This window comes from Triturus cristatus, chromosome 11 (genome assembly GCF_964204655.1).
Source record: "Triturus cristatus chromosome 11, aTriCri1.1, whole genome shotgun sequence".
In the NCBI taxonomy this organism is placed as follows: domain Eukaryota; kingdom Metazoa; phylum Chordata; class Amphibia; order Caudata; family Salamandridae; genus Triturus; species Triturus cristatus.
Genome location: NC_140594.1, coordinates 191,608,284 through 191,633,956, shown reverse-complemented (window position 1 = coordinate 191,633,956; position 25,673 = coordinate 191,608,284). Strand labels below are relative to the sequence as shown.

The 25,673-nt window shown below is 43.0% G+C and overlaps 1 protein-coding gene across 1 annotated transcript in view; it reads right to left on the bottom strand.

The window, feature by feature from the left end:
* Positions 1 to 25,673, bottom strand: part of RPH3A (rabphilin 3A) — an 889,811-nt gene that overhangs the window by 365,207 nt on the left and 498,931 nt on the right. Inside the window, exons 4-5 of the mRNA XM_085633027.1 lie at positions 8,258 to 8,390; positions 3,856 to 3,942 (exon numbers count right to left, since the gene is read on the bottom strand). Of these exons, the coding sequence (XP_085489153.1) occupies positions 3,856 to 3,942; positions 8,258 to 8,390 (220 nt within the window). The remainder of the gene's footprint in view (positions 1 to 3,855; positions 3,943 to 8,257; positions 8,391 to 25,673) is intronic.

Genomic DNA, 25,673 nt, shown 5'->3' with positions numbered 1-25,673 from the left:
ACAGCACAGCAGGAGAGAGTGTACTGATATCAGTGTCATGAGATTCTTCGTGTCTGAATTTGTTATTGGATTAATGTTTGTTCAGATCGGTTTGCACATTCAGCAAAGTGTGGTTGGTTGGCAAAGAGAGCTGATAGATGGGATTTTAAGAATGAAGGTGAGATACAAGGTGTGGTTCCACAAGCAGGTAGTTACATTAGAGGGGTACCATTAGCCCTCTAAATTGTCACGGGGGGACCGCTTCCTATTATATTAAGAGTCACGGCTATGACTTAATCGTCAGGTATGCCCTCTTGATTGTGACCTCAAAAGGGAGCTAACAGTGCTCCATGAGCTAAAGGCGTAGGGTGCCCGCACCTTCTTGGGGGTTTAACTCGGGTGTCAGCACAAGAAACCTGCCCCGTCCAGACGCCAGCTCGGCGTCTGGACCGTGCCGGTTTCTTGTGCCGACGATTAAGTCATAACCACAACTCTTAATACAATAGGAAGCGGTCCCCCCCTTGACAATTTAGAGGGCTAATGGCACCCCTCTAATGTAACTACCTTCGTGCACTCACATCACTCCCACTTCACCCCTGGTCCTGATGAAACGCCAGGGATCTTTCAGACCAACATAGGTGTGAAACATGTCGACCTTATAAAGTTACCCGGGCACATTACGTGTCTGCTGGTAACTCCCAATCTATGGGTTTTTTTACCCTGCAAAGGGTACCTCTCCATTATACTCTTTTTTGGTAACCCTTAGGCAGTTTTAATTCCTTCACAGAGGACTTTACCCACATGCACCCATCAGCAGCTCTCTAAAAGATCTCCGCTAAAGAGACCCTTTGGGGGACCCGTAGGGCATTGCACCGCCGGCCCGACGAGGAGCAACTGCCCAATGATGAAGCATGACATCCTTTGGGGTGTGTGAGGGCAACAACAGACAATTTTTGTCTTTTCCCCACTTTTCTCAGAGAGTCCTTGACCTAGTACCCTTCCCTCTCACTCCTTTCCGTCTTTGTCTTTCCGTTTAGTGAGGGTCTGACTTTCTGCGACACTCACTCTGGAACAGTGCCCCCCCTTTTGATTACTTCATGGTCTACTTTGGAGCACGGGCACTGGACCATTAACTAGCTCCTAGTCCCCCCCTCTCTTTTTGACTTGCTCTTTAATGATATCACATGGGGAATGAACTTGGTGTGATGATTAGAAATCCTCAGAGGCGTGATGATTTTAAATCATCACAGGGAGGACTGAAAGAGTCTAAATAAGTATTTTAAAATGTAGCACCATTAAAGGAAAACCTGCCTGGGCTTCAGACATGAAAAACTGTATTTAAAAAAGAAAAACAGGGATTTTGTGCTACAAAGTGAAAAATGAGCATTGAAATTCATGTTTTAGTCAGATGCTTTTCATTTAGCAATTTATGTAACCCATGTGCAAGCAATTCATAGCATGATTTAAACGTGTTTAGATTTTGTTCTCACTATAAAAATGTGATTGTAACTTGTGAAAGTGATAAACTGTGCATTAGTAGAATAAAACTTGTATTAGAATTAGCACTACATTTTATAATGTAGAAAACAGAACTATCTCGTGATTCAGCTATTCCTCTGTGAGATTTTGTTGGCCTTCAAGATAAGAAAAGGAATTTTTCTCTCTCCGTGTGAAGAAGAACTGGCATAATTTACAGTTGTGGCCTCGGTTGGAACTTTGATCTCTGTAGTTGCTGGAAGTTTTAAACAAAGCCTCATTTAATTCTTTGCTTTAGTGAGAATAGAAAACACACATATTTTAAAAGTTTCTCGCTTAATTAAGAAGGTTCTTATGCAGCTCGTGTTATGTGTTGAGTTAGAAAGGAAATGTCTGTTTTTTAAAGGAATGTTAGGAGATGAAGTTGTATAAATAAGATGCAGAATGTGTCGTGGGAAGGATCTTCGCCTGTCTGAGAGATGACGTATGAAATCTACAGATGGGTGGAGGCATCCTTTTGGAGAATGCGGGATCCCAGTTGGAGGAAGACAAAGTCAAGCTACATGCTTTGTAACATTATTCTTTGATAAACGTTTTCCTAGTCAGTAGTATCAGAACACTTTACAGAACACTTGCAGGAACTCTTTCGGAGCCCTTTGAGAGAGAGACAGACAGACAGATTTAGAGGTGTGAGGCTGCAGAGGAGTTTCAGACTTTTACGCAGAAATGAAGGGAGGAGAGCAGAAGTGATTTGCAGATGCAGGGAAGGAGAGGGCAGACCTTGAAAGAGAGCAGAATGGAGGCAGACGTAGGCAGATTAAATGTAGGTTTAGTTCTATTCTGACTTTATTAACATCCCCAAGCTTTGTGCTTTGACTAACTAGCTCTGCCAAGTCTTGTTTGCTCTATGCATTATTTCTCTTCATGGGAGATTCTGCAATTATTAATGATTGATATAGCTTAAATGCAAAGCTCACTCTTGCTTCTAGAACCCTTCATGGGTTCTGACTGACATAATTTGTTCCTCATTGTCTTAGAATAGGAATTCTTTCCTTCATGGAACGCCCTGATTGCAAATGATGATGCTTGTACTAACTTAATTTTTCTGTTATGAATTCTGTAAGCTGATTTATACCTGAATACTGAATGAAGTGTCAGAGATTCTTAAATTTGATTGGAAAATAATTCCCTTTAAAACTACTCACAACTCTCATTATTGGCTAAAATGTTTCTTTGCATTTTATTAATTGCTCATGTTTATGTAGGAGCTCTCTGGTCATAAACGGTGGCAAAAGTCTATCGACTTTAAGTGGAAACAAAGGTAATGGTAATCGGAGGTAATGGTGCCACATTTCCTAGATTTTCCAAAGAGGGATTACCGTGGGATTTCCGCCCCAACAAGGTTATCATATTGTGGGGAAAAATGCTCCTTACCATCCCCATCAACACCAAATATAGGTCAGCTTTGGCCAACCATCCCAAATCAATGTGGATTTGGGTGACTTCTAGGGCGAGGCATTGTCTTATCATTGTTTGAAGGGATGGACGTGAGGTGTACAAGTACTGTACCGCACATGCAGATTCATCCCAGGTTGGGATGGATTTGGTCCCAAATTGGACAGCAGTACAGGTTCGATGTCCGGTGGCGTGGGAGCCTGTTCCACATGCCAGGAACCAGCATGGATCGAGACACTGGTTCTAGAATCAGCTCTGGATTTGGAGATCAACCCAAAGTGGGTTCAGAAGGAATAACTGGCAACAAGGCTGAGCCACCAGCAGTAACCTGGTTGGTGGCTCCGGTGCATCCTTAGTATGGTGCTGAAGATGAAAAGCACAGCATCTTTAAACAATTCGCTCTGTTGTGGTTACACCAATGGGCCTGGAATCTCAGATTGCATTGGAATTAGTTGCAGAATCGGTTCCTCGGTGGGAGACCAGGAAAGAGAATGCAGTGCACTGGGATGTCCTTAGGACTCCTCCGAGGGAGAATGGCAAGGCTGGGATGAGGTTGGCTTTGACTCATTGTGCTTACTTCAACTAGGACTTACACAAAGACTTGGAATGTGACAAAGACCTATTGCAGGACCATTTCCGAGAATGGCCCAAGCTCTAAACTCCGAGTGGAAATGGCCTTTATATGATTTCTGGCAATGTTTGGTGATGTACAGCTTGGCTTCAGGATCGCGAATGTCCTGCAGATTCGCCAAGGCACATTCCCGGCACGATTCGGAGTCGTAGGCCAACCCCACAAATCAGTGGAATACCTTGCAGGGATATGCAACAGACATTTTTTTTGCAACAGTCCATCTGATACTCTTGCAACTAGATTATCTGCACAAGACATGCTTCTGTCTGCCAAGATACCTGTACCAATTTGCAAGGTGAAGTGATAGAACTTACCTCCCTTTGTTCACTACAGATTTTGCACAGCCAAACAGAATGGGGACGGTTATTTGGAGTCTCAACTCCACACTTTTTGCAAACATTCTGTAAAAGAATCAAAATTTGAATGTAAGTGTTAATGTCAATTGTTGGTCAGTCACATTTTAACATCACAAAAGTCATTCAGAAAATAGCTTTTCATGTTCAATACTTTTATAATGCTTTTTCAACATTAGAACAAATGAATCGCAGTATTTGGAAAATCATGGAATTACATAGGTTAGGTGTTCACAGTACAAAGTAAAGGTCTAATGCATTTAACAATCACCTTTATACTTAAAAAAACACTACCTCATGGATTTAGAATTAACATGATAGCCTAGCTTGAAAATACTTAAAGCAACATTCAGGCAAACCTACAAATGTAACATAACTTGAAGTATCTCACTAAACACAGAAACATTTAGGATGACCAGACCTAAAACTAAAGAAGAAACATGATCATGAGCTTTCCTACTAAGGATATGTCCTATCACAACAGCCAAACTCAATTTTATAAATAGGAGCTTGTGGAGTCTAGTTCACAATCCAAATGGTTTGTGGTCAGTTGTGCCTAACAAGTAGGATGTTTTTTCTGCAGAACGCGTTGCTGCCTCTTTAATGAGCCTTCATCTTCACGTTTACGTTTCTTTACTTTGCTGTTCTTTATCCTTCATTTTCTTGTTTTGATTATCTTAGAAGAGCTTCCTTTTGTCCTGAGCGTACCTGTCTCTCTATGCTCCTGACCTTTGAGGCACTGGAAGAACGAATAGGCAACTGAGTCTGTCCGGTGATATGAGCCTGCTGTTTCTGATCTCACTACATGTCTTTACTCTCTCCTTGAGTGTGGGGGTGTGGAAAAGTCAAAGCTCCTGGTGCCATCTGAAGGATCCCACTGACAGGGCCGTATAGTGATGTCAGGTGACTCCTTTGGGATGGCAGCTGGGGAGATTTTTGGTCCCTGGGATGCAGCATGAATGAAGGGTGCAGTGTCACTGGTGCATCATCAGTTCCTTTCAATCTTCTCCTCAACTCTCCCTGCTTGCTCAATGGCTTAATAAGGTAGGTGAAGCAGTCTGTGATTGGTGAGACACCTACCCAGTTTAGTGGTGCCATGTAATCACTCCATCATTGACACCCAAGGAATGAAATTTCTATCCATCTCTCCTCTGTAAAGCAGTCTGGTTCAAATACAACATGGCAGCCCTCCCCAAAATCAGCGTTCCTCATTCTCTGAGGTTGCCTCGGCCCATGCAAACCTGGCCTCCACTCTCTAAAATCTTCAAAGGGGTCTACTGGCAGGCAATAGAGACAGACAGGCAGAAGGCCCAAGTGGGGCATGGGGAATATGTAATCCAGGTGAGTTTCTCTTCATGTGCTTGGTTCTATTTCTAGAATGACTGTATTTTTGCTTGCACATATTTAATAACCAATCTTCTGTACTCTAAAATTTGAGCTATTCTGATTTTGCCCATGCATTGGTCATACTAGATTCTCGTTTTATTTTTCAAAAACGAATGGAAGAATATTTGGAGATCCAATTTCAGTTCATTGAAGGATACATAATTTATTTCTAATTTTGAATCTTTTAATAAATACTTTTTAATTCACTCCTATCATAGATACCAGTGTAGAAATCACTTTTACGTTTAAGGCATCCTCTAAAGATTTCATATAAGAAAATTTCTTTGAACTATTCCAAGGACTTCCTATTAATAATTAAGTCTTTGAAACATGTTCTTTTTTCTTCCAAATCAAAGGTTGCACTTAAATTGGTTTAGAGTGAACAGACTTTAACACGAACACTACAGAAAGTGTTAATAATCTGTTCAAGGCATTGCTACATTTTCACCTATGTATGTGAAATTGAATTGTGGTCAGAGTAAGACAGGTAAACTATTAGCCAGTTATGTGACAATTAGGAAAGAGGATCTCATTAGTTAAGTCATTACTCTGGTCTCTCCTATACCTACTATCACATGTGATTTGAAGGTTTTTGATAGGGTGGGCATTAGATTGGAGGTCTCCAACATTTCCTTTACTACGAGCCACTTATGCTCAATATGAATTGTCCGGAGCTACTAGTTTATATTATTAGTGTTGTAATAGTGACCACATCAGATGCGATTAGATTAGTGGCCACCTCACGCAAAATTGCCAGCAGTGATCACCTCAGTGCACCAGGCAGGACTGCCAGCAGTAATGTAAAAAAAGCCTTAATCAATTTAGAATGCCTCTGTATGAGTAATACATGCCAGCAATCACTCCAATGCCCCAGGCACCAAGTCAATCATATAAGAAATAAGACTTTCCCAGACCCCACAATTTATTACTCAAATATCAACATTAAATATATTTTTGAATTTCAACCATTTTTCTCCAAACATCAAGTGTTGTGTTCTAGAAATACACACATTTCGAATCCACAATTTCCTATTTTCGCACACATATATTTATATTATTTCTACCAAGCAAAAGCTTCTAATTAAATAGAATGGGTTGCACACAGATGAGCTACATAGAGGCAGTTCCATAAGCTTGAATTAGAATGTTGAGTCATTAAAAAAGTGCAGCATTGAAACCAAATTCCCAAATTAGCTTTCATTATCACATAACTCATCCAAAGTTTCAGTATTTGACGCTTGCTTTACTTTTCTCTTAAAATAAAATTCACCAGAATAACCCCTTATAACCATTCTTACTTATCAGTAAAACCATTTTTAGTAAGGATCCGAAAAAAATACAAATATTACATGTTTTCAATTTGGGGATAACGAATTACATTTTTCTGCTCATGCTAACAATATTTGAGGTATATCTCAAACCATTATTCTACATTGCCACCCTCTTTATAAACCAGGTTATACATTAAATACTAGTGAGAATTTTCAGGAAGATACATTTGCCTTCTTTCCATGTTTAGGGATTATAATTGGCTTGACACAATCCACAGATCAAATATTTAGTTTTTCAGTATTGAAATTCAAATAAGGAAACAGTTAAATTACAGCTTCATAATATTAGCTATAAACATGATATTTAGAAAATGAAAAACTCTCCTTTCTAAACACCAAGGTAACTTGCACAGTTTGATGATTACAATCAACTATGCTAGACACATTTCCAAAGGTATTGGCTGATCGCTTTCTACATTTATGCGAAATCTAGCAAAGGTCAAGTGTCATGCTTTCAAAACGGAAGTGCTCTAAACATAATGATTGTGTAAAATTTCCTGATTTATATAACTAGATCACAGCATTTTCCATTCAACAATTTTGTTATGGCTAATTAATACAAAGGATTTGTTCTTGCCACCTAGGGTTAATTTTGAAAATTCTTGTACCTCTCCATTTTCGTTTAAAGAGCTTCTTATCGAAGGCAAAAGAGCAAAAATACAAATGGAAATAGTGACTGACAGAGCCAGATGAAGTGTTCAGGGTAAGGAACAGAAGTGAAATAAAGAAAGGATATGGCTGGAATGAAGGTAATGATTGAGGGAGCTAAGGGAGAGCACATAAAGAAAACGATTTCAAAATAGGGATAGTGATGGGAAAAAAGCAAAGATAATGTAGAAGGCCATTGAAGTAAATATTGAGAGAGTGGAAGAAGAGAGCATATGCGAAACGAAACTAAAGAAATAGTGATAGGAGTGCCACAAGGTAATTCATAGAAGTAAAATTGAAGAGAGGGGTACATGGAGGAATATAGTAATGTTTCAAAAGGTAGGGGGCACAAGGACTAGAAGTAAAGATGAATACCTAGAAGGGGAAGTAGAACAAACATGTCAAGGGGTGCTGCCAAAAATGTACTGAAGGAAGCATAGGGTGAATGGAATTACAAATTAGGAGAGCTGAAGAAATGATCTAGGAGGTAATGGAGGTAACAACTGAAAGAAAGAAACACAAGTGGGATAGAAGTCTTGATTGAGAGGGCAGGAAGAGTGGCAGTGAGGAATAGAACTAAAGGTAAAAAGTGGGATATCAGGAAATAAAGTAAGCTATGGCAGAAGATGTGGGGAAATAAAAGTAAAGATAAATAAAGTGCTTGGGAGAGTGGAAAAGAAAACTGTGAAGAAATAGAAGTAAAGACAGTTAAGTCAATTGAAGGAAAGAATGCGACAGTAGGGAAAAGGGCACAGGGTAAGATATGGAAGTAAAGAGAGGCCCTGGAGGTTAGGATAAAGAGAGTGAATAAAAGCAAAAATGAGACAAATTGAATGAAGACACACAAAAAATGAAGACACAGTTGGAGAGCACAAAGCAAGGAAGGACAGAGAAAAGAAAGAACAAAGATGTGACCAGCATGGGTAAGATTTAAAATGGACACATTGGAGTGAGGCTGTTAATGCATAGGAATTCTTGAAAATATCTTTAGGGCTTACCTTTTTACAGTCCTCGCAAACTACACATGTTGATGATCCCGGCAGGCCAAGCTGTTCTCCACACAAGATGCAACGATTCACCCCATCACCAGCCACGTTTTTACGCATGTCTTCTAATCTGCCCACCAAACGCCTAAAAAACATATGCAGAAGTCTTAGACACTAAAGAATCATGTGACATCATATAGTGAAAATAAATGTGAAATGTACAATCAAATATGATGTAAAAATTGCAAAAATTGATTTTTGTTAGAAATAACGTCCTATTATCATCTGTTTGTGGAATACATGAAAAATATTGATTCCATTTTTTATCCATCGGTTTTCGTTTTATCTTAAAGATATAATACAAGGCTTCTTGGTATGCCCTTAAACCTTGGGATATTTGTAAGCTATATGATGTGTCAGCCCCAAAGAACAAATAAATGTGGGTGTAGAAATACATTGTTTAGTATGGTTTGGTGGTGCACTTTTTTGCTGTTAGGAACATTTTTAGTATTTCCTTCACTAACATCTCATTACAGAAAATGAAACAATTGTTAATGGAACAAAATCGATCTCCCCAAACCACAACATGAAGGTGGGTAGCCTTCAAATATATAGTCCAGGAGCAACTGAGCCCCATCAGTGGGCCGCTGGGACCATCCCCTCGTCAGCTCAAGGGGGCGATACTCCCCTGGTGTCTCCATGGGACCCATATTCTTCTCTTCTGTTTGTCTACACCACTCCATATTCCTCATCCAGTGCCAAACTTGGTTGAGTCAGGGTGTCCCATAGACCATACTATGTCTCTCCTGGCCATGACGAGGATGATGTTAAACCATAAGAGGGCACATTTATGCACCATTTTATCCCCTCAGATGCCCAATGTCACCGGAGTGGTGTGGTTTATTTTTTTCCCTGTGACTCCCGCTATCCATTGGCGCACCCTGGACCAGAAGGGCTGAATGCATGGACATTCCACAATATATGCATTATTATCCCGGTGCATCTACATCTCCTCAAACATGTTTCATCTCCTACTTTACCCTTGCGGTACAGCCTCGTCCTGGTATAATACGCTCAGTGAAGAATCTTAAGTCGAAACAAGTGAATCACTGCCCTAATGACTACTTCCCAAGGATGTCTGCATTCATCTCCCTGCAGCAGCCTAGAGGTTCGAGAGTATAGCAGAGTCCCACAAGAGTGTCTCCAATGTTAGCTTACCCTTCTTTCCAGACCCTGATCAGTGTTGCAGTGGTGTCAGAAGGATGGACCCTCCCCATCCCCTGTAAAAGCTTGCTGTATACACTCTCTCATCCATCGTTTGCTTATCCGAGAGTATGGACGGTTTTTGTTAGGTGGACAATGCCCATTCATTTACTGTGAATAATTGGGCCACCAAATAATAAAACTGTAAGCTGGGCAGGTGATACCCACCTTGTAAGGACTCCTGGTGAGCATCTAGAGTGCAATCCTTGCTGGACCCCATCCCAAAGGAGTTGCAGGGTCACCCCTTCCACTGCTTGACAGAACCCATCAGGCACCTCGAATGGAGTATTCTGTAGCAAATACAGGAACTTGGACACAACTATCATTTTGAATAGCAAAGCCCTTCCCAGTAAAGTGATGGGAATGGGAAGTCATCTACAGTGATCCATATCCATTCTATGATCTTTCAAAATTCTTCCTAGATTGGCTCAATGGAACGTCACGGAGTACTTTGTTACATCGATTTCCAAATATGTAAAACCCTCTGGGGACCACTTACATGGAAGCTACAAGCCCTCCTGCTGTGCCATCTTCTTGGTCAGCAATGGGGTTGATTCATGCCAATTAATCCTTATGCCCGAGTACCTTCTAAAGATTGATACGATTTCTTATATTCAGGGAATCGAATACTCCATATTAGCCAGGTATAGCAGATCATCTGCATGTAGGGAAATTCTGTCCTACCATTTGAAATCCCTAATGCCCAGAAGTTAGACACCTATTATTTATTTTGAGTCTTGTAAAGTTACTGAATCACCCCCTAAAGCGTATATCCACGCTGCGGGAGTGCTATTGAGGGGCAGGGAAGGAGATCAGAAAAGTACCGGTTTTCAAGAGCTTGCGGAATCAAAGATAGTCAGCACAATTATGGAGGTGGCTGGGAAGTGAATTCCACAGGGAGGGGGCCAGATGGTAAAAAGATTCCCCCCCCCCCCCCCAATGCGGGATTTCTTACCACGGGGCAGAGGAGGAGTGATTTGGAAGTACGGCGTAGAGTTCTGGAAGGTAAATAGCGAATGAGTCGGTCTGCTAGATTGCTAGGGCCATTACCATGGGTTGCATTATGCACTATACAGCAGATCTTTTAATGAATTCGCTTGCGGATAGGCAGCCAGTGTAGACCCTGGAAATGTGGCAAAGAGGCGGTCCTAGCAGGTGAGTTGGAGACTAAGCGGGCTGCAGTGTTTTGGACCACCTAAAGTCTGTTAAGAGAAGACTCGTTGGCTGAAATCAGGAGGGCACTAAAATAGTCTAAGCGACTAATTACTAGTGCCTGAATGAGAGTTTTTCGGACTGTCATGGGGAGAAGAGGATAAACCCTTCTCAGGAGGCTCAAGGCGTGGAAGCAAGAGCCCGCAATGGTCGTAACTTGTTCCTTCATCGTTAGTTTCTGGTCTATATGTACTCCTACGTTTTTTACCACTGTTTTCGGGACAGGGGCATCACCCAGGTCAGTGGGCCACCAATCAGGGGACCAGAGTAGTGCTTCTCCAAACAGCATAATCTCCGTTTTGCTGGCATTTAGTTGAAGAAAATTGTTCCACATCCAGGCCGATATGACTATCATGCCTTCAAAGAAGGTTGATTGGGTATTGGGAGAATTTTTCTCAAACGCCAGTAGGAGCTGGGTGTCGTCACCGTATGAGATTGGGATGCAGCCCAGATCCCTTAGTAGATTCGCCAAGGGAGCCACATAAATATTAAATAGAGCGGGACTGAGGCAGGATCCCTGAGGCACACCTTTAGTCCGCTCCCATGTTTGGAAGCGGAAGGTGCAGAGATTGATGGTTTGGGTGGGGTGGGTTAGGAGGCTGGTTAACCACTGGAAAGCCGAGCCCTGGACTACGATGGTACTTAGTCTATTGAGTACGATGGAATGGGATATCGTGTCAAACACCGCTGACTGATCCAGCAGCACCAGTAATGCTGCTTGGCCATTATCCAGGGAGTGCCAAAGGTTGTCGGTGACTGCAATCAGAGCGGACTCCATACTAAACCTGGGTCGAAACCCGGACTGAGAGGGGTCTAGACATGCTGTTACTTCGGTATACTCTGAGAGATGCTTGTTGATGTGTTTTTCCAGATGTTTGCACAAATAAGGTAACAGGGAGATAGGGCGGTAGTTGGACAGATCATCCTGAGGGGCGTTAGGTTTCTTCCGGATGGGGATTACCTGGTCAGCCTTCCAATCAGATGGAAGAGATCCCTTATTCAGGGAAGAATTGAGAATGGAGCAAATAGTGGGTGCCAACTGTTTATAGAGTTGGGAGGATATTTTAGCAGGTAAAATATCCTGAGGGGAACCTGATTTGATAGTTTTCATTAGAGACTCCACAGTATCTATAGAGAGTGGAGGGAAGCAGTCCAAAGAATGTGTAATGGGAGAGAAAGCTAGATAGGGGGTAGAGATGTTGTTAGGAGGGTCCCTGTCTTTAATGATTCTGTCGTATATGTTCTCAATTTTCTGGATAAAATGATTGGCTAGTTTGTCACAGAGTTCTTGTGAGGGGGCTAACTCATTATGACAGGCTTTGGGATTAGTGAAGGAATTGAGAATACGATAAAATTATTTAGTTGTGACTCAATGTGTCTTTTGCGTGCTATATTTAGGCTTTTGTGATATAGGGCAAGAGAGCTCACGTAAGTTGTTTTGTCAATAGCGGTGTGGGAGAGGAGCCAACGCCTTTCCTGTTTTTTGCATAGGGTTTTTTCCTTCTGTAAATCGTGAGAGAATCATGCCACCTGTTTGCCCGGTCCTGGTTGGATGAGGTTTTAATGGGGCTAGCTGTTCTAGGGTAGCTCCTACTATGTTGTTGTACCTGGCCAGGCAGTTATCCATATTATCTGAAGCCAGATAGGTATTTGTTGGAAAGCTATTCGCAAAGCGTTCAGGTGTAACTTTATGCCATTGTCTTTGCAGACTGTGGGTGGTTTTAGCAGGGCTAGGAATGGCCCCTACTTCGTTTATTTGAAATCGAAGTAATGAGTGGTCTGACCATGTGAGTGGGCAAGGAGCCTCATAGCAGATGTTGGGGGAAGTGGTCCGGATGAGGTCTAGAGTGTGTCCTGTGAGATGTGTGGGGCCCATGTTGGACTTTTCCAGCCCTAGGGTGGCTAGATCTGCCAAGAGCGTTGAGGCGTCCACATTAGAGGGGGTTTCACTATGTACGTTAAAGTCTCCTAATAACATAAACTGTTTGGAGGAGATAATGTGGGGGCCAATTAGCTCCATGAGATGTAGCGAGGCGTCCTGAAGGGGACCTGGCGGTTGGTAGACAAGTGCACCTTTCCAACAATAAAGGGGTTGGGAATCAATTCGGAACACGAGAATTTCCAGTTTGTTGCCACAACATTGTTCCAGGATTGTAATCTTGATGGAGTCCTTGTGAACTATAGCTATGCCTCCACTGACCATAGTCAGCCTATCAAGTTTTTGGATGCATTAGCCATTAGGAATAGCCATCGTAATCGTCAGGGTGGAGCCAGGTTAGAGCCATGTTTCCATTAGGAAACCAATGTTGGTATGTCCTGAGGAGAGCAGGTCCCAAATTTCAGTAGCGTGCTTAGGCAGTGATCTGACATTGGCCAAGAAGCAGTTCCAACCCCATCTAGGATTAATGTTGGAGGGGTTAGGACGAGGAGGGTGATCATTTGTTTCCAACAGAGGGTATCCCTTGCCTACGGTGGGGTGGTTCCAAAATTTGCCTGCAGAAATTCCAAGCTGTGGAATTGGCAGTCTCTACAGGCCAAAGGTCCTTCCATTACTGGGAGGGCCTTGGGAGTGCATTTGGGGGTGTTTACCCTTCTCAGACCAATAAGCTCCATACTAGTATAGGTGTATTTCTGGCTTGGGCTTCGACCTAGGTTGAGAGGAGCAGGGCTCGTGGCGACGGCTGGATGCAGACGGGCTTGCCTTTGGAGAGCCAGCGGTGGGGAAGAGCATTGTTTTAAATAGAGCAGGCCAGGAAGCAGCTAGACTGCTAAACCTGGGCTCCCTCCCAGCCAGGAAGTGAGTGAGTAAGGGGAAGACACCACTGCTAACTCCCTCCACGCAATCGGGAAATCCCGTGGTGGACCGGGGAGGAAGCGGTTAGTCACAGCCTGGCGGGAGAGCAAGAGCAGGAAGCCTAACTGAGGTGAGGAGATCTCTGTTACAATGACAACGCTAAAAGTAATGTTTGCAAATAAAATTATTAAAAGTAGAGCCACAATGTAACACATGATTATAGTAAAAGAATACAAATAGTTGCAAGCGAACAGAAGTAGCAGCGTGTGAATAAGTGAGGTGCCTTACTCTAAAGCGCGTCCTCATCCAACACGCCAGAGGATCCACTGGCAAGGTGAACAGCAGAGGAGACATCTGGCATCCCTGCCTGGTTGTCCAGCTTAATGTGAACTCAGAGAATGCCCCATTGATTTTGACCTATGCCACCGGGTTGATGTACAGTAATTGTGCACAGGAGCGAAACTCCAGTCCAAACCCCATCTCCTCCAAAGTGGCATGCAGATATGGCCACTTGAGGGAGTCAAACACTTTTTCTGCATCCAACAACAGCAATGCGGTAGGTTCTTCCATCGTATCACTGCTGGCCAAGCCCCCGAGAAGGCACCTGAGCTTATGCTGGGTAGCCCTGCATGGCATAAAACCTGACTGATATGGAACAATCAATTTATTGATAACCAGACAAAGGCAAGATGCTAACACCTTTGCCAACACATTCGCCCCAAAATATTCAGTAACAAGATCGGTGTATAGGAGTCACAGTACTCCGGTGGTTTACCCTTCTTGTGGATAAGAAACTATTGTCACTGTCTGAACGTCTTTCGGGAGGCTACCTTCTGCCACGCTCCATAATAGATGCCAAGCAATGGTTCCCCCACCTTACCCCGTACCCATTAAAATAATTTTTGGGGAAGCCATTGGGCCCAGGTGACTTTCCACTCTCAATCTGGTTCATTGCTTCCAGTAGTTCTCTAGTTTCTTAAGGGAACTTGAGTGGAATTCTAACACTGTCCTCTAGCACTGGGTAGGGATATCCTCTACAAATCTTCACCAGGCTCGAAGAATTGCGACTGATACAGACCACTAACAAAGTCACGAAAAGGCCTGGAGATACCTTATCAATTCTTTGCAAATCTGTTTACAAAACCCATACCGATGGCTGTGCCAATGCTTGTCTATTAGGAAAATAAATTTAAGCAGCTTCCATTTTCTTTTCTCTATGCTGTCTTTTTCACCTATTACAGGTGGTGTGTTGCTGAGTACATGCCACTAGGCATGATTCACGAAAAAGACACTCAATTTTTTAAGCCCAAAATTGCATTATCGTGGCTGTCTTCAACCTGAAATTGCCTCTTCATCAATAGAGGTCAATAGGGAAAATGTTCCATTATGGTACATATATTTGTAAAGGGGACTTTCACCCATGAGGATATCCTGGCGCTAAGCAAGTGTGTGTGCCCAGCTCTACCCATGGTATGTTGGTTAATTTAAAGTCAGGTCTTCAGCTTCTTGCGGAATTCAAGAAGAAAGGAGGCAGCTCTAATGTAGAGAGGGAAGTCATTCTAGGTTTTAGAGCAATGTAAGAGAACGCTCATCCACCTCCTCTGGTTCTGTGTATGCATAGGATGATGGTGAATAGGAGACCTGCGGAACAAAGGTGTCTGGATGGATGGTGGAAGGAGATGCTAAAGTTCAGGTAGGTGGGACCTAAGGTTGTGGAGTGCCTTGAATGTGTATGTGAGGAGTTTGAATTGAGCGTGTTTGTTTATTGGAAGCCAGTGTAGTTCCTTGAGGTGTGGCATAATGGGAGTTCTGTGTGGAAGGTTGAGGGTGAGTCTGGCTGCCGAGCTCTGGTCTGTAGTCTTCTAGTGAGTTGCTGGGTGATCCTGGTGTAGAGGATGTTGCCCATAGTCCCTCTTGCTGGTGATTAGAGTGTGAGTGACAGCTTTTCTTGTGTTGCATGGGAGCCATTTGAAGATCTTCAGCATCTTCAGGGTGTGAAAGCAGGAGGCAGTGATGGCGTTCACTTGTTCAGTCATGTCAAGTTTGATTTTGAAGATTATTCTGAGGTTCCTGTCATTGGTTCTAGGTGTTCATCTGAGTTCGACCAGCCACCAGTTGGAGTCCATTGAGGTGTTCTTGGCAAAGATCACTACTTCTGTCTTGTCTGCTGTGTTGAGCTTGAGACAGTTGGTTTTTGTCCAGTTAGTGACTTCGCTCATGCAGGCAATGAACTTGTTTCTTGTGTTGGGGGCCTTATCTAATAGGGTGAGTAATAGTTGCATGTCACATGCGTAGGAGAGACTGTAGATGTTGTGTGCATGGATGATATTAGTCAGAGGGATCATGTATGCTTTCAATAGGGTGGGACTGAGCGGTGAACCTTGAGGAACTCCGCAGATGAGTTTGCAGGCTTCCGAGGAGTAATGTGGCAGGCTGACAGCTTGTGTCCCCCGATATATCCCTGAGGTGAGGGTGCAGTAAACAAAGAAAGATGCCAATTGCTCTAAACTGGGGTCCTCCACCATTGTTTGATTCTCGCAGTAAACACCGCCAATGTCTAGTAAGTATTGCAATACATACCACTGCATATAAATAATTATTACTGTGGTAATAGTTGTGTTACTATTTTATATTTGCAAAAATTTTGTGATTAACTGGTCTAATTAATTTTTAGGTCGAAGCCTTCCAGATAGCACAGCTGTCTGGTTTGCTAAACATTAGGGACATTCTGATAGCTTCTCTGGGAATGCATTCCGCCCGTTGCTTACCACTGGCTTTGTGGTTTGTAACACATTCTCTAGCTTTCCCTTTGTTGACTGTATTTGTTTTAGGCTGTCCACTGTGAGTTTATCCCTCCCTAGGAGCAAAGCCTTTTCCCACTACCTTTTCCTAGTATTCTTCCATGAGGACTCCTTTCTGTAAACAGGACTGCAAATCCCGTTCTCATCTTGTCACATTTGCTGGGCATTCAAAGGTAGAGGTCAAATGTCAGGCTTTGTATTCATAGGGAGCTTGGCGTTGACTTCGAAGTGAGAGGATTTATGTGACAATCATTCTGGTTACTGGGGGGCAGGAAAGGTTTTTTTTCTAGCACACAATAAAATTTAAATGAACTGTGAAGAGTACTTCTGAATATATAAGAATTCGGAAAGCACAAATGAAGCACGTTTTCTGGTAATTCTGAAGTGTGTTGGAAACAAATACTTCAATATGATCAAATCAATAAACTAGGTGATGCCATTTCCACACATTATCTGTTTAGTTTTATTAGTAAAACTGTATGTCTGTGCTATTGTAATGGTCATATCAGTTGAAAATGTGTTATCTGTAATGGCAGTGTGGTACCACACCATGCATACTCCACACTACGCCACTCCACTCTACTTTGCACCACTCCACTACACTGCATTCTACTCTGCTTCACTCCACTCCACAGCACTGCACTCTATTCCATTTCACTCTATCCTGCACCACTGTACTCTGTCAATGCACTCTATGCCAGTCTACTCTACATCATTGAACTCTAAACGACTCCAGTCTAGGCCACTCCACTCTACTCTGCAACACTGCACACTATGCTACTGCACTCTATGCCAATGCGCTCTGCTCTGAACCACTCCACTCTACACCCCTGCAGTATACACCAATCCACTGTATGCCAGTCTAATGTGCTCTGCACCACTGCACTCTATGCCACTCCACTCTACTTTATGCCACTGAACTCTACCCTGCACCACTCCACTATACACCACTTCAATCTACTCTATGCCACTGCATGACTGTACTCTATGTCACTGCTCTCTACTCCACTGCACCATATGCCACTCTACACCACTGGACTCTACCACACTCTACTCTGAAACACTGCACTCTCTGCCACTGAACTCTATACCACTCTACTCTGCCTCATTGCACTCCGCACCACTCTACACCACTGCACTCCACTATACACCACTCTAATCTATGCCACTACGTTCCAAAATGCTGCATCGTATGCTGCTGAATTCGATGCCACTGCACTCTATGCCACTATACTTTGCAACACTTTTCCCATATCCAATCTTTGCTACTACACACTACTCTGCGCCACTGTAAACAATGCATTCTACTCAACCCACTCTATGCTATGCCACTTTACACCACTGCACTCTGCCACTCTACACCACTGCATTCTACACCACTCCACTCTATGCCACTCCACTGTACTATGCACCACTCTAATCTACATCACTGCATTCCATGATGCTGCATTGTACACTGCTGAATTCTAAGCAACTACACTCTACACCACAATACTCTGCAACACTCTAAGCCACTGCACTATACACTACTATACTCTGTAACATCACACGCCAATGCAATCTACACTACTACACTCTACCCTGCGCCACTGCACTCTTCACCACTGTAGTCAACGCCACTCTACTCAACACCACTGCACTCTACGCCACTACACTCTGCAACACTCTACTCTGCACTACTGCATTCTATGCCAATGCATTCAATGCCCCTGAACTAAACGCCAGTCAACTGTACGCCACTCTTATCTACTCTGCATCACTGCACTCTACGCCACTCTATTCTACTTCACTGCACTCTACCCTGCACAAATCCACTCTACAACACTTTACTCTACTCTGAAACAATCTGCTCTATGCCACTGCTCTCTACGCCACTCAACTGTGCACTAGTGCACTCTATGCCAATGCACTATAAGCCACTCTACAGCACTACACTCTGTATCACTCTATGCCACTGCACTCTCCCACTCTACTATACCCCACTCTACTTTCCACCACTGCACTCTAGACACTGTACTCGCCATCACTGTACTCTCTGTCACTCCACTCCACTCTGCATCACTGCACTCTACGCCACTGCACTACTATGCATCACTCGAAGTTGTGCCACTCAATTCTATGATGCTGCAGTGTATGCTGCTGAATTCTATGCCATTGCCCTTTACGACACTATACTTGGCAACACTCTACGCCACTACACTACTGTACTCAATGCCACTGCATGGACCCACTGAACCTCCACCTCAGGAACCTCCACCTCAGGAACCTCCACTGACTCCACGTCCAGAAAATATGCCAATTCAAGATGCTGATACACGCCTACAAGGCCCTCCACGACCAAGGACCAGCATGCATCTCCCACCACCTGAACTACCACCAACACTCCAGACTCCTGCGCTCTGCATCCCACGCCCTCACTCAACCTCCCCGCATTCATCAAAGCCACAGCAGAGGTTGCTCCTTCTCCTACCTCGCCGCCAAGGCCTGGAAAGACCTTCTCCCTCCCCTTCTGAACAGCATCCTCTCTCACAGAAGTTCAGAAAGGGACACAAGACCTGGCTCTTTGACTGATCTCAGCAGGATCCTAGCGCTTGGATACCCTCCCGGGTGATTAACCGCACTCTACAAATCCCGATTGATTGATTGCACTCTCCAACACTCTACTCTGTACTACTGCATTCTATGAAATGCACTCTACACCACTCTACTCTGCATCACTCCACTCTATGCCACTATACTTTGCAGCACTCCACTCTTTGTCACAGCACTCTATGACACTATAATCACCTCTGCACCACTCAATGTCAATGTGTGCTACGCCACAGCACTCTACAAAACACTACTCTGTACTACTTCATTCTATGGCAGTACACGACATGCTATGCCACTCCACTCTATGACACTCTACTCCACTCTTTGCCATTCCAATCCACAACACTCCACTCTCCTCTATGCCACTAACGTTTACCCATGCTGAACAGCAGCCACACTGAGGTACAATATAGGTAAAACACATTGGCAAAGCCAACAGCTCTTGCATAGGGGAGACCTATTGGCTTTGAGGATTCTTGTTTTCTATGCATTCTGGAACTTGTAGACCTCTTGTTTATTCTGTTATGAAGTCAGGATTAGATGTGAGAAAATGAAAAGGAGAAATATAACCTGGGAATCCTGAGAGCCCCACAAACTTTGAAAGATTGTAAAAATCAGTTTCAAGAAAGCCAAAAGGTGGTGGTTTGTTTAGTGAGGGCGTCCCAAATGATGACCTTAGTGGCTGAGCAAGTTAATGTAAGCCTAGACGACACTCAAATAAACGGTAACATAATTAGATGTGAAAGTGGCATCTGAGAAAAATGTCCGCTGGGAGTCTGAAGAGGCAAGAAGGAAAAGAGATCATAACACAAGAAGACATGTTTAATGTGTTAATGGATCCAGTCTGTCAGGAAGCATAATTAACAAGTATAGCATTGACAATGAATGACACTGACATCGAATGGGGCTTAGAAGGCCTGATCCCAAGATGATCCGGAGTCACACTATATCGTGAGACAATTTCCCGAAGGCTTGCAAGATCACAACAAGACTACGGAGTGGCCATCTTGGAGTAAAGCTGTGACAATGCAATAAGGTTGCTATTCTAATGTCAGACTCCCACACACAAACGAGTCCTGACAAAAACATCAAAATAGAGCCTGGTAGACCAAACAGCCAACAGCATGTGATGACAAGACGCCAAACCCAACTGCCTGTATATGTTGAAGCATTATTAAACATCACATCATGTGATCAGTGTGCTTTCGAGTCGAGCCTAAAAATGCAGAATTAGCGACAACACATTTATAGAGCAAGCAACTAATGAAGAATTGTCATTAAAGTAAAATTCAGATTCCAAGTTTATAGTCTAAAACATATTCCTCATTTTGCATACAGACCTAATCGGGTAGCAATGGCTAAGGCACATAAGAAGGCACAAGAGTCCAGGTACGAGGTAGGGAGAGGATTCAGGATTGTATAAAAAGGCACAAAGTATGTACTTTACATATAACATCAATTTTGAAATTCTTTCTGCAAACGGATGATCGGGCCAGAATTATACTTCACACAAATTATGCAATATTATGCAAACAGAATGGAAAAATTACTCAAACTCAAGCAAAATGACATGAAGTTACACAGTGCGGTTCGCTGATATCGCCCGTGACTTGTGACCTGAGGGCACATTTTGTATTAAAAAGTGTCTCAAGACACTGTCAGGATGCTGGTTCAAGCAGAAAATGTCTCTCCACCTCAGTTTTATCCTTTCTGGGAGACATTTTGTGTTCGACTCCCACATGTGAAAATTATGCAAAATTGCCTAACTGGAAGTTTCAACAAATTGTACTTTGGTCTCATCATGAGTTGGATTGCCAACACTTTCAAGACACCCTTTGCTACTTCGAAGGTTGATAAATTGAGTATCATAAAATAGGGAAATAGTAAAACCTTTTAGTTGCAGTGTGGGTGCTGTTGCGTATCCTACTTTCTTCAAGGAAATCGCTCCTCCATCAAGCTACACGTGGAAGAGGTGTGGCGCAGTGGGCAGGGCAACTGACGCCAGAACCCGGGGGCTCACGGAAATCGCTCCCCCATCAAGCTACAAGCGGAAGAGGTGTGGCGCAGCGGCCAGGGCAACTGACGCCAAAACCAGGGGGCTCACGGTTCGATCCCTGGTGCCGGCGGCAGACCAGCCCAGCACCATGTGACTCTGGGGAATAGCTCGCTTAATCTTCCCGAGGGCCCCCAGCGCCTTGACACCTTCGTGTAATTGTTCGCACTTTACAAATACTAGACATTTACAATGATAGGCACACTTTTTTCCTTAATATTGCCAGGTCTACAGATGTTTTAGGAGATTCCTTCAATCTAACACGGTACAGAAAGCTCAGAAGAAACTACCTCAAAGTTATGGTTTTTTAGTGGGCTCACTCGATTAGCCGGTTGTTCGTTGTCAGGTGTTCAGAGAAAATTAATGAAGAAAGGTGCAAACTACAAGCAGCCAAATCCTAGATACAATTCAGGTTCCCAAATTATCTTATCTTGATTTCGAATGACATTAACACTTGCCTTTACAAGCTATATCTAAAAGACATTTCGAATGAGACTTCAGCAGAATGACCACCCTCATGGAATGGCCCACCGAGGTATATGCGTTGTCCTACCTCCTGCCCCACTAATAACTTATTTCAACTTTTCTGGGGATTTATCCCCAATAGGAATCCACTCGGAACTTTACTCGAGCAGGTGTCACCAGTTTCTTTTGATTATAGTATCATCACTTAACAAAGGTTTTATTCACATACAATTTCAAAAAGTACTTCTTTAAAACGCTTTTTTATACCCTTATGAGCCAGCAAGTTTCTGGTCAATTTGCATCCTGCCATATTTATTAAGTCACTCAGGAAAACAAGCATTTCCAATTTCTTTAAGAAGGAGCGTAGACTTGGCACAAGTTGACTTTAAACCCAAGATGCCATCAATGTCTTCACCTTAGTGATGGACAGATGACCCTGGAGGAGAAATGCATGTTGACCGTGTCAGACCCTGATCCTTTTGGATTGCTCACAGGCCTTCAACACCATCAGCCGCCACCTTCTTTCAAACAAGGTCAACATATCAGTGCAAATGGTCTGGCTCACTGGCGGACTGGATATTCTTTCGCAGAGTACAGCTGGGCATATGCCACGCCGTCTTGTAAACAGTGCTCTGAACTCTCTTTCTTGATATGCAAAACATAACTGTCTGAGATTAGCAGGATAAACAGTTAGCATTTTTGCAATCGTGTGATGATGCTCAAATGTTCATTAACTTGGCCAACCAAGCGCCCTGCCAACAACATTTATTAGTCACCTTTAATCCACTGAACCAGGAGTGTGTCACCGTAGTGTGAAAAAAACCTAAGCAGGATGAACGTCGTGGTCGTAAGATAGACAATCCTCATTTTCACAACAACTTTCACCACACGTAAAGGGTAACCACCTTAGGTCAATGGGCCTCATGAAGAATCTCTTCTAGTTGCCTCCTCCAAAAGAATAGTGGTAGTTGCTTTGATTATATCCTGGATGGAGCATTCTAACAGCATTTAAATTGTCCTGCTATTAAAGGTACTTCAGCATTTGCAGAGGCTGCAGTCTAGGGTGCAGCAAGAGTTCTCTTTCAGAGGGGACATGGCCTTGTAGTTCAAGTTTGCAAATGTACTCCAAGGAAACCCTACTTTTTACCTTCAATAAAGCCAACCTGAAATGCAGTCTACCAATTTAAATGTTTTAATTGCAATGCAATTTAAGAAATGTAGAAACACATTGAAGTCTATAATACATTCAAAGTGGATTTACTTCCTACAGTATTTCAGAGCAAAGGGTTTTACAGACCATAATGACCTCCTTTATTTGTCTTTTCCTAGATAGTTGATAGTCGCCGCACACAAACAGCGAGGCCTTTACAGCGTAGCAAGTAAAAAAAAAATGAGGTAGGCCAGAAATAGGGCAACCCCCAGCTTTCTCGCTATCAGCAAGCATGGCTTTGATCTTAGCCCCATTTAGTGACGGCATTCTATGCCTCATGGATTCCCAGTTACCAATTGATGCTGATAAGTGGCAGAGAAAGGATAGAGCCATGGGGTACACCCCATCTGACAGATCTGAGGGCTGTATAATAAATAATAGAATTAACCACTATTAAAAAAGCCGTTCCCGTGGGCTCTGGCCATAGCAGGGAAATTGATGAATCTCTGTAGATGAGCCAATAACAAAGAATGTCCCACTGTTTCAAGGGTGGCCGACATATGTAGAAAATCAGCACTGCTGGCGGACCACCATTTGTGTATCCCACAAGAGAGCTCCTTGATGCCCAGTAGGGTTAACTGAGGTCCATGGCCTGGCTAAGAGCCCAACTACTTGCCACCTAAGATTTGAAAAATAGGCTGATGTGAATAACCAACATTTTGAGAAACATTTCAAGTCTATAAGTAATGAATAAAATCACAGAAAGGTTGCTCAGCTGACGTACACCCAATAGTTGGAGATTATAAATTAAGAATTTATGATGAAGCCTACTTTGAATATCCAGCATGTTGCTTCCATTTGTGTCAACAACTGGAAGCTCATTAGAGAGTACTATGCCAAGACCGAACAGAGAAATTGAGACACTTTTTAACAAGTTGAATGACTAAAGCGCTAGATTGTATCAGTTACCCAAAAGTAACAACCATTGCTGCCCTTCTGCTAAAGAGATGTCTTGGAGCACTGACTTTTTAGGTCAGATGGTAACTAATGAGCAAAGAACGCCTGCTTCAATGCCTTTATCACCAGGCAGAGGCAATAAACAAACAAGGAACATGGCCTACAGGCACATTGTAATTGTATTTATCTAGCACGTACTACCCCTGATGATGCGTTGAAGCAGTTTACGCTGGGCAGAACAACCATATTTGAAAATAAATAGTCAAATTTTAAGCACAGTAAAAGCATGAAGAATATGTGTTAGAAATAAATAAGCTAGCTATTGTTCTTTAAAGCCCTTTGAAGCAAATTAAAAACAGACAAAGCTTATGCTGGCACAGATGTTCACAAATATGCCAACGGTGCACAACCACAACTAAAAGTCTTCTTCGCTCTGGATATCTTATGTCTCAAACAATGCCTGTACCACTTCCAAACCTGGATGGGCAGCACCCATCTGAAGCTTAACCCCACCTAATCACTGGGATACAACAAACTAGTCCAAATATGGCTCAATAACATTGGGCCTAAACTGATTCACCCTGGACACCATCCTCTTCAAGGAACACACTGCCATGAAAAAAAGGATGGCCTGGTTCCCGCTCTTCAGTAAAGAATGCAAAACCCTTCCCCCAGAACGTGACTTCAGCATTGCTGTTCAAGCCCTTGTTCTCGTGCATCTGGAAGGTGGTCTTTCAGATTCCACATAGTCCCTATGTTAAGGCATCCTACACACTACAGCAGATCTCAACAAGGGCCTGAAGAAATATTAACACATCACGTGCATCCTGATGGAACTCCACTTGCTCCCAGCGCCAGCCCCCATCATCTTCAAAACCAGATGCACCACTTACAAAACCATCATGACCAACACCCCGGTATATCTGGCTGACAACTCACCGTTTCCCATAGATGCAAAGGAGGCAAGGAGTGCAAAGAAAGCAAGACAATAAACCTTCTCTATCTGTACACTGAGGATCTAAAACATCATGCCTGTGCTAGTCAGGACCACCCCAACGTTGCTCCAATTTAGGAAAAACATGAAGACATATTTTTTTTAAAGAATACCACATCGAAATGCACTAACAGTCTACTTCTGTTCCCATGACTGTGTTTGCGCAATACATACAACACATATAACATTATTAATCCATTACTAAATTCCTGAATGATCAACCCTGCAACAGAAATAGTAACCATGTCTACCCAAGTCACTTTCAAGAATTCAGTCTCATAGTGGTCCCTTGTACGCTAATTCTCTGAAGTAGCAAAGTAACCCATAGGCTGAAAGAAAACACTGTAAATGTCTAAGCCCATACAATCAGTTACTTTATAAAATGCTGCTCAGTAATGTAAAAATGCCCTCTCATTATCTAAAAGGAATTTCTTGTTGATGCCTGAAGTCCGCTATCTTGGACATTTAAAGAAGTCTCCATGGCGACTATAGAGTCTCACTACTCAACATACTTTGCAGTCTTTTGAGATTCTCTAAATCCCCTCTTTTAGTAAGACACAATCTTTCAGTGACTAATAAGTAACAGCACATGTACTGATTTGCCTAGTTTCCCATGTGGATTTTTTCCAGTCATCTCCCACCTTTATAGCAAACATTATCTTGTTCCTAACACAGATGATACCCACTGGTCACTAAACTGGGACCACATGATATTCCTTCTGCGATATTCCAGACTGAAGTCTCTACTTTGGATGCCCATATGTCATGCTGAGTTCTTCATTTTACGTATTTTGAACCTCATGAGTAGTTTTTTCCCTGAAGTGGAAGCACCCTAGTATCTGAAGGATGGATTAGTATTTCTGCTATTAAAACAACCTAACCTAGATATCACCTTGCTGCACAACATTGAGAAAATCATGGGCAATTCTACTTGGTTAGCTCCATTATGTTCTGGACTTTCACCACTGTCCACCACCATTCCGGTCCTGATTCAGGCCAAGCTTTTGTAACAAGACAGCATTGGTGGTTTCTGGGAAGCAGCGCTCAGGTTTACAGATGATGGCAACTAAGTGTTTTCAAAGCTGTTGGATATGAGCACTGTGGCCATCAACTTCACTTAGAGCAGTCAGCCTCAGTAGCTAACGTC